General features: G+C 38.0%; 1 protein-coding gene across 1 annotated transcript; it reads right to left on the bottom strand.

Moving 5' to 3' along the window:
* Window positions 1-5,944: 5,944 nt before the first annotated feature.
* LOC148215668 (olfactory receptor 6M1-like) lies at window positions 5,945-6,871 on the bottom strand. Its single transcript, XM_088143076.1, has one exon. The coding sequence runs from the start codon at window positions 6,869-6,871 to the stop codon at window positions 5,945-5,947; it is 927 nt and encodes a 308-aa protein (XP_087999202.1).
* Between the last annotated feature and the right edge of the window lie 3,785 nt (window positions 6,872-10,656).

Here is a 10,656-nt window from a genome sequence, read left to right as displayed (position 1 = left end):
TGCATGATGACAAACCCAGGTCTTCAGTTTCTTTCTGAAGTCTAACAGGGAGGGGGCCAACCTTACTTCTGGGGGAAGGGTGTTCCAAAGGGCAGGAGCTGCTGCAGAGAAGGCTCACCTCCTGGACCCCGTCAGATGAAATTCTCTTGCAGACGGGGTCCGTAGTATATTATATCTATCATTTAACATTATGCAGAGTGAAGAAAAGAAATATAGAATAAGTCAGGTTCTTAGCTAACAAAAGAGCATAATCTGCATACAACTACACAAAAATCCATGTCTTCAACTAACACGCTTCTAATGAGAGTACAAATATCCCTTATACATTGATCTATAAATACATTGAACTAGCAAGGGCATTTCACACACCATTGTATTACTGCCTGCCCAAAGTTGAACCATTTGCTAAATTCAAGGTCCTCACTTTGTTGGCTAAAGGCTTCAGTGTTTCTGTTCACATCTCTGCTGTGTTCAATCTTGCTCTATGTCCCACCTGTTTTTATTTTACTTTGGTTTTTAACTTATTGTAACAATGGGAAATAGAATGCTGCAGAACAATCTGCTAGCATAACCTTTATCTTCTGGGTTCTATATTTGTTCCAAATCTGTTTTAGACAATCAAAATAAGAGGGACTAATTCATAGCGTATAGTCTTGCATTTGGTACTTTTACAATACCCATTGTCTGACATTTTTACACCCTGTTATCCGGCTTTTGCTCACGTCCTCAGGATCACTTTAGAACAGAGTGTCTCAACCTTGTCAACTTTAAGATGTGTGGACTTCAGCTCCCCCAGCATGCTGGCTGGGGAATTCTGGGAGCTGAAGTCCACACATCTTAAAGTTGACAAGTTTGAGAAACACTGCTTTACACACAGCATCAAAGGGTATCCTGAATCCCAAGAACTGTGTTAATTCTATGCAATTCTCTACTGACATAGGAAACTTGAATTCAACATAACAATCAAAGTCTTAACTAAGAAAACCTACTTTCAAAGAATTCTTTTAAACTCCACCTTGGAAAGACAGAACACATCGTCTTCTCTTCTTGGTATTTTTCAGCATTTATTTGTTGACTCTGTCTGGGAATCTGCTTATGGTTGTACTCATCATAGCTATTCGACACCTTCATACTTATGTACTTCATACTTATGTACTTATGTACCTATGTACTTCTTCTTAGGCAATCTGTCTTGTCTGGAGATCTGTTACAGTTCAACAATCCTTCCAAGAATGCTGGCTGACTTCTAGACTGGGTTGAAAAAGATCTCATTTGGAGGCTGTTTTGTACAGTATTACATGTTTGCATGCCTAGCAGGGACTGAATGTTATCTCCTTTCTGTGATGTCTTATGATAGATATTTAGCTATTTGTAAGCTACTTCATTATGCAGCTGTTATGAGTGGCTGGCTTTGTATGAAGCTGTCTGCTGGATCGTGGTTATGTGGGCTTTGGGTCAGCACCATTACAACCATTTCAATGTCAGGGTTAACCTTCTGTGGCTTCAATGAAATTGATCATTACCTATGTGATTAAGGCCTATGCTCAAACTCTCTTGCAGTGACACTTATTGGACAGAACTGACAGCATTCATATTTGCCAGCACTTTCACACTGCCTCCTTTCCTTCTCACCACAACTTCTTATGTTTATATCATAATCACAATCTTAAGAATCCCATCCACTGTTGGAAGGAAGAAAGCATTTTCCACCTGTTCCTCCCACCTTTCAGTGGTTGCTCTTTTCTATGGGACTCTCATCATGGTTGTCTACATGCTACCCCAATTTGGCATTCAGCGGAACCTGAAAAACACAAAATATTTTCTATGTTCTACACAATCTTAACTCCCATGGTGAATCTCCTTTTATATAGCCTGAGGAAGAAAGATGTAAAGGAAGCAATAGGAAAAATCCTTCAGAAATGCCCACTGTATGTAATATCTTTGAGAATTCGGCTTAGAAACATACATCAGTATGGTCAATAAATTTAAATGGAGCCCCACTTCACATAGTCAATATGTTGTTTGTGTTTTCAGGGAAAAAAGTTATATATGAGAAGTGGAAGGAATATAGAAACAGAATATTTCAGAAAGACCATGAGGAATATTTGTATTCACAATATGAATACTGTCCCATTTTGAACCCTTGTGAATACCTCTGGATTGAGAAATTCTTGTGAGTCAGGAGCCATCACTCAACCTTTTGACTTGTCAGCAAACCATCAGTTTTGGAAGAAATGGGACTTGAAATGTTTTAACACATGGAGGCCTTGCATTATCATTCTCTTTAAACTTCCCCAAATCTCAAATGGAGAAGAAGATGCTGGTGAAAATGGATCATTTTGCTTCTGAATTTCAGGATCATGATCCTGGAGTGTTTTGAGGGCCAAAAATAGGGTGCTGGATGTCTGCATATTACTCACAGTAGATGTATAACCCTCTTCCACTCCCCATGTAGAAACTTTTCTTGTTTGCTTCCAACTCTTAATTTAAATTCATAAACCTAAATCCATCATTTTCCTTTTATTTATTCCTTCTATTTTATTCCCTCCATTTGTTGAGAACTTTGATTGAAAGTTTATTTTTTCTTTCTTCCTTGAACCTGGAGGTATGCTTTCAGTTGTCCTATGTCCTTCTTATTGCCCAAGATTTTAGCTATCCCTGGCTACCATGGTTCTGAAGGCCATTTGGACCTTTTCCTGAACAAGATTTTAGGGATCTTTGTTCCTGCTTTGATTTATACCTTCATCTCCCATCTCAACCAAAAGCTCCTCAGGGTACCAAATCTGTTCCTTACATGTATATACTACAAAAATTCTCGTGTCTGTAACATTTAACTGGGTGAAGTAGTGTGTCATAGGGCAACAATTTTTGAACCAAGGTGTCTCAAATGGGCTAACTTACAGAATGTGTCTAAAATCCAGGACCCATTTCTCCCATGGGATTGAAATTTGGGAAATTTGTATCTGCTTCAGCATTGCTGTGCTGCTGTGCTGCTGTGGTCAGCTCAGGTCATGTGATTGTCATGGGCATATCTGTGACCTCTTTCCTGCCTCCCTCTGTCCCCTGTGCCTGATCATATGGCAGCAAGGCCTGATGGGCAGTTGGCAATTGGCTGCTTTTGAAATGGGGCAAACATTTGAAATCTCTTAATGGCGATGGGCATTGAGGGAAGGATGGGGCATCAACTTGGATGTTTGCTGGTGAGGTAGCACTGGCAGGGGGGCTCTGGGGTCAATGGGTGAGTCCTCTTCCACCCTCAGGGGAGGGCCTCCTTGGGGACATGCCAGAATGGGGAGTGGGGGTGCAGTTTTACTCATGGTCTGTGGCTCCCTTGGTTCCATCTCCCCCCAGCAAAGTGGCAGGCAGTTCAGCTGGTTGCTGAGGAGGAAGAGGAGAAAGAGGCTTCACTGAGGCTCTCCTGATGGGCATGAGGGGAGGAGGGAAGGGAGGAAGGGAGGAAGGGAGGAAGGGAGGAAGGGAGGAAGGAAGGAAGGAAGGAAGGAAGGAAGGAAGGAAGGAAGGAAGGAAGGAAGGAAGGAAGGAAGGAAGGAAATTTTCTACCAGCTTCCCATTAGCAAAGTCAACCGGGAAGCTGGCACCAAGTCGTAAGTCGCTCACACTTCCACTGCTTTTTTGCCTTTGCTCAATCTGTTCCTCTGTTTAGGTAAGGAAATATCTTTGAAACAATGACCCAATAGGTCACTGGTTGTCTAGTTGATCCTATATTCTGACCATATGTTCTCCAAGTCATCCCTTCCTGGCCCTCCTATTCTTCAAGTTATGGCAATTTAGTTATTACAATGTAGTATAATTAAAGTCAACCAGCAGATAATTGCCTCGTTAAAAAGCTGATCAGGGCAATAATCAAACAGCTTCTTCCACAGTCATTCAAAAAATATTTACTGTGTTATTGGAGTAAGACATTATTAAGAAAATTTTAGTTTCAGGTAAATGTATAGTGATATTGTGTGCTGCTCAGTGAGCCTAAAACAACCTTTATGCATTTTATGGAATTTATTTCCCAGTTTTCCATTAAAAGATGTCAGTCAAGTTAGCTATCAGAATTAAAACCACAATGGAATTAAAGTACACTTACAAGCAAAACCATAAATCAAAGATACTACCTCTTCAGGCACGACAGTGAAAAGGTAATTCAAGATGTTGTGATTTTATTTCCCCACAAACATGCAAGAGCCATAATCACAGAGACATTTTCAAGAAATAAAGTCCCAAGGCACAAACTGTGATTCTCTTGGAATCCTAGTGAGTATCTGCATTCAAAGACTGGATACAACTGAGACCTGACAAAATGAGGATTCAAGTCTTAAGTGCCACAAGCTCCTTAGGGAAAAATGGTATAAGAATATGTGAGAAAAATGAATCTTTGGGTGAAAAAGACAAGTTTTTAGAGGCCTCAGATGAATGGGATCGCCTTAATAAGTTTGAAATATAAAGGCATGTGGAAGCATCCTTGAAGCTGATGTGAACCAGGCCAGTTGTAAACTCCTTATCACAAAGATCCCCATAGCAATCTAGGCAACTGCCCAGAGGGAGGGTGCCTTCTTCCTGGCATTTGGCACCTTGAACTAATTTGTTTCTTCTTCTCTGTGACACTGTTGTTTTACTAGCAGTTAAGAGATAACAGAGGGGCAGAGAGTAACTTGAGAACTATTGCTTATTTAGGTATGCCTGCATCATCATATGAATATGCGTATATATCCCTTCCCCTTCTTGTAGAACTGTATAAATATCAGAGCATCCATTTTGCCTACAGGGGAGTGCCTCCCACTAACTTCTGGTGGGATCCCCTCCAGTACGGACTGCTCAGTAAACACTGCAGTGAAGCCTTGATTATTCTGCATTTGTGTCCTGCATTTTGATTCTACAAATATAAGTTACATTTCCCTTTCATAATACATTAATGACATTGACAAAACATTTTTATTGCATTTTTTCAGGTGAGCACATTTTTAGTAATTGTGAATCTGGAAAACATTTATGCCAAATCCCCAGCTGGATATATGATCTCTCTTTAAAAAATCTATTAAGAATTAATGACAGCTTCCTCGTGTTGCACAGTTAATCAAATTATTTATCAAGTTCTAGTAATTAGATGTATGCTTTGCCCTGTATTATTCCCAAAAAAAGAAACTCTGGTTGATGCAGAATTTTATTTTCTTCTCAGATTTGTAGTCTCAATCTTTGTGTGTGTGTGTGTGTGTGTGTGTGTGTGTTTTTGTGCCTTCAATTCAGTGTTGCCTCCTGGCAACTTCCTGGAGAAGTCACTGCAGTTTTCTTTGCAAGATTTCTGAAGCGGTTTGCCGTTGCCTTCTTCTTTGGGCTGAGAGAGGGTGACTGGTCCAAGGTCATCCAGCTGGTTTCTTGCCTAACGCAGGACTAGAACTTATGGTCTCCCAGTTTCTAGCCTGATGCCCAAATCACTACACCAAACTGGCTCTAGTCTCAATCTTTAACATATACAACAGAAAATAATTAAACTTGTGTAAAAAACATTAGACACAAAGACAGACTGAGACTATGAAGTAGCCGGCCTTGGAATTATGTAGTAATGTAATTATCACTATTTAGGTGGGATTGTCTTATGCTAATAAAAATTAAAAAAAGAATTTGAACATAGTATTTGGACATCCACCTTCATATTACATTTGTTCAGTTTAGTTTTACAGAACCAAATGAAAATGAATTTAGTTGTGTCCCAGAATTTCCTTGTTTCTTACAAAAGTATGAACAATAGAGCAATGATGTACTGCTGGTACATCATTCATGAACAATTTTGCTCCCTTACAGATTTTCCATAGAAAACCAAACAGGTTTTTTCAATTTTTTAAACATTTTTCTTCTTTCTGCAATATTGAAAATAATTATGTGTGATCACAGAAAGCACAGAACATTTCACTATTTCTTGCACCATCATGTGTGACTATTATCTTTGTCTTATTAAGTCTCTGACGGCCTCTTTCACTTTTTTGTTTCTCAGTGTGTAAATGAAAGGATTGAGCGTTGGAGTTATTACCGCTGTTAAGATGCTCACAACTTTCTTGAGATCTAGAGATGGTGAATTTGATGGCCTCAGATACATAAATATTGCGCTTCCATAATATAAGGAAGCCACTATGATGTGGGCACTACAAGTGGAGAAGGCCTTCTGTCTTCCAGTGGTGGATGGGATTTTTAGCACTGTGGTGATGATATAAATATAGGATACAGCCGTTATTGTCAACAATCCCAAAAGGACAATGATAGCTATTGAGAAATCCAAAAGCTCAGTGTAGTGTGTGTTGGAACAAGCAAGAGCAAGAAGAGGTTCAATGTCACAAAAAAAATGATCAATGATATTAGATCTGCAGAATGGCAAGTTGGCTATAGCAGCCACAGGCCACATCATAAAGAAATATCCTGTAAGCCAGCAAGAAAGGACAAGGTAAATACAGACTCTGACGTTCATAACAGAATGGTAGTGTAAAGGATTGCATATTGCTATGTAGTGATCAAAGGACATAACAGCCAAGAGGAGAAACTCTGCCACTCCAAGGAAGAAATAGAAGTAGCACTGAATTAGGCAGCCATAAAATGAAATTGTTTTTGTTGTTGATAGAAGGTTGGATAGTGTGGCTGGAATGATGGAGAATGTGAATCCAATCTCCAGTATAGACAAATTAAAGAGGAAAAAATACATCGGGCTATGAAGGCAAGAACTGAGTAGAACCACAGTCACAATAATTAGATTACCAAGCAGTGACAAAGCAAAGATAAATAAGAGAAGAAAGAAAAAAAGGATAACCAGATGATCAGGAACTGGGATGCCCTCTAAAACAAATTCCCTCAAAGTGCTATAGTTTCCTGGATGCATTTATAGTGGAAGAAAGACTCAGCAACACCAGTTGTCATCTTCTCGAATAGAAGGGTGAAAGGGTGCCTATGTTGTTAATTACCTGAGGGAGAAAATATTTCATTTGAGCCTGTGCAAAAAGAAAGGATGAAAATGAAATAAATCCTCCCAAATAATAATGTTTAATTTATACTTTATATATATATATATATATAAAACCTGTATTTGGAACACTTGTGCTCATATAGACTGACTGGTTGCTTCAAAGATGTAGTTACACATGCCTAGAACTAAAATAGGACCAATACATTTCCACTGTATTGACTATGGCCATCTGTTGAAAGAATAACCTTGGATGAAGATACAACTCCCTGAGTAGATTCAATTTGGAAGAAGGAATTCTTAAAATGTCCTTGTCCAAAAGAATGATGGTGATGGTGATGGTGATGGTGATGGTGATGGTGATGGTGATGGTGATGGTGATGGTGATGGTGATGGTGATGATGGTGATGGTGATGGTGATGAGGAGAAGGAGGAAGAGGAGGAGCAGGAGCAGGATTGTATTTCAGACTCAATAAAAGGACAAAACAGTTAACATTATTATATAGAAGGGATGCTTCAATTGATACTATTTTACAGTATAATTTCCTATATGTTTACTTGGAAGTTTCTTTCATAGCTCATCACCATAAATGTGATATAAGTGCCAACTTTAAGGTGTAATATATGTATATATTGACTTTTAAGGGAAAAAAAATGAAAACACACATTGTAGTAGAACAATATAGTTAAGTATATTAACTATACTTCTTAATATCTTTAACTTAAGGAAAGAGAAAAGTCATCACACAACAAAAATAAATTCTCATAATGGTGGTACATTGTTGATATTTATTTATTTTTAATTGGATTGAATTAGAATATATTCAGATAACTATATCCATTGTTTTTCTTGAATGTGGCAATTGTTTCCCCATTTTTTAAAAAATAAGAAATGAGGTGCTTATCGAAATATTTTTGCTAAGATTCATGACAATAGTTATGTTATTTTGCACAAATGTTGAGCTTTGCTCAGAATATGGAATATTTTTCAAATTATATAATCATCAAATGAATTAATTAAAATCAGGAAATCTTAATTAATTTAGATAAGCAGTAATCTTTCCAGTGATAATGAATAGCTATGAAAGGGAGAGGAAGATAGATTTGAAATCATGGATATGGAGATGGTTATTTTGAAAATCATGGACTACAAGAAGATCTAATCAGTCCTGGATTAGAGATGAGTTGATTGTCCCCTTCAGCTAATGATCAACAAGCAGAAACTTGCTTCATTTGGGAATGTCATTACAACATATGATGGAGTAGGAAAAATTATTATGCTTGGCAAAGCTGAATCTCTCTACCTCTAATCTCTCTCTCTCTCTCATTAAATTAATGAGAATTGGATTTATATGTTAGAGGAAATATTTTTTAAAAAACAAACCTTTAAATCTGGCCTAATATTTCTTTACCTAGCACAGTACTTTTAGCACAGCACTTTTATAATAAATTTAGACATTTTCAGTGATCAGACTGAAGCAACATCTGAAGAGATACTAATTAATTATAAAAGCAGAGTCATTAACAGTAATGATTGCTGCACATTTCTCTACGATTTTAGCCTAACCAAAACACTGGGGCAGGTAAAAGATAGAAAGAAGAAAATGAGGAAATGTATTGTCGAAGGCTTTCACGGCCGGCATATGATGGCTGGTGTGGGTCTTCCGGGCTGTGTGGCCGTGTTCTGGAAGTTTTGTTTCCTAACGTTTTGCCAATATCTGTGACCGGCACCTTCAGAGTGCAAGAGCACAGACAGGAGCAGTTCTCTCTGTGCCCAGGATGAAGTGACCCTTTTGTGGGTATATATAGAGATCTGAAGGGGGGATGGGGGATGAGGGATGGGGGATGGGGGGGTTGGGGGGCTGGGGGGTTAGGGGAGGTTTGGGTTAACGAGTGGCTGCTTGCTTTGATGTCAGAATATGTGTGTATTACAGAATATTACACACATATTCTGACACCAAAACAAGCAGCCACTTGTTAACCCAAATCCCCCCACCCCCCACCCCCCACCCCCCACCCCCATCCTCCCCTTCAGATCTCTATAATTACCCACAAAAGTGTCACTTCTTAGGAACTCACTAAAGGGACTTCTATCCCCGCACGATCTTATCAAACAAAACTATACAAAAAACAATTATTAGAACTGAAGGAAAGTCTTTGGGCACCAAAGTCTGTTGGGATAGTTAATTCAGTGTTTTGATGCTTGGAAACGCTTGCAAGCAAACTAGAGTTTATTCTAGCTTTTAGAATACAGAGTTCAAAGGTAATAAAATTCAACAATAAAAAAAAACATGCTGTTTGACATGCTAGTTTCATCCAATATCATTTGTCTGTCCCATTTATTTGTTGTATATCTTTGCCTGATTGTTTTATTGTACTGTATTAGATGCTGAATGTTGGCCAAACATTTTTCCTCAGAAATTTGTGACTGTAAATGAATTAGTTCATAATTCTTCTGGGATGGTTCCAAAATACTTCCGGTTAGCAGGAAAAAAAAAATCATTACTATTGGTTGTGTGAAGTGATGCAAAAGTTATGCATTCTTATATATTGCATCCTCCACAAACCCTAGACAGGCAGAGTTTCCACTGAACTGTAGATGAATGTGATCTCTTTCAGATTTAGTGTGAGTATGGCTATTTGGGGAATAGTTTCTTTATGAACACACAAAGAGGAACTAGGATTGTATACTGAGTTGGGTTTTAATTATTTATTTTTTTCAGGAATGTCTTCTTATATTGGTCTTTATGGCTAAAATAGGAGATGGAAATAATATTATAAAAACTGTGTTTGCTATTCTTGAGATCAACTTGTAATAACAAAGAATCCAAGTACCATCATGACTTATGTACCATCTGCTGCCACAGATGGATGGGTTTATATATCAGTCTAATGTCACAGGTTGTTGTGTAGGAAATTTAATGTCCACCTGAATATGGTTTCCTATATACTAAGACATAATTGTGGCCCTTCATGCCATAAGGAAACTCCTTTTGGACTTTTTGCATGAAATAGAAAAAATGAATTTATAATTTATGGTTTTGATAATTATGGTCTATATATGTGTGTGTGTGTGTGTGTGTGTGTGTGTATCACAGATGAATCATAGAGGCGAGCATGCAGAATTTATATATTAAATTCTTAAATTGGTCCCCTGTACAATAGGCATATTAGCAAGGTTAAGAAACCTTTTCAGGTGTGCTAAGAAAAAGGTTCACATAGCTAAAGCTCTAGAGCGCTTATGTTGTCCAAAGACCTTGAATATGTTTACAATAGATATTGTAATGATTGTTAGAAAACTGTAACTTTCAATAAGATATAAGAAGGAATTGATAAGTTATAGAAGAAGTGATAGAATTGTAAATGTTACATCTTGCACCACACATGGCTCTATTTCTCAGCTCTCCAAACAATTAGCCCATTACTGAGAACCTAGTTTACTCAGAGGGCTCACAGAGTCTTTGCTATAAGCAACAATAAAGCCATATATACCGAGTATATGAACCCGCAACAAAACACAGAAGAACAGACATATTTATTGGTCTGTCATCTGAGATTAATATTCTAAGTAGATATTTCATCATTCTCTTGATAGCTTTAGAAGGCATCTGATCCATGTGAACATGACAGATCTCTCGAGCCTGGGATCTGCTGGTTCCTGGCTTGTCATTTTCATTCCTTACGTTACTTTCTTTCCTAATCTT

The sequence above is a fragment of the Python bivittatus genome, unplaced genomic scaffold (assembly GCF_059951505.1).
Source record: "Python bivittatus isolate LINGU-HERP-01145 unplaced genomic scaffold, Pbiv_v1 ctg000470_np1212, whole genome shotgun sequence".
NCBI classification, from domain to species: domain Eukaryota; kingdom Metazoa; phylum Chordata; class Lepidosauria; order Squamata; family Pythonidae; genus Python; species Python bivittatus.
The sequence above is the reverse complement of the archived record's forward strand: the minus strand, read 5'-3'. Positions and strand labels throughout refer to the sequence as shown.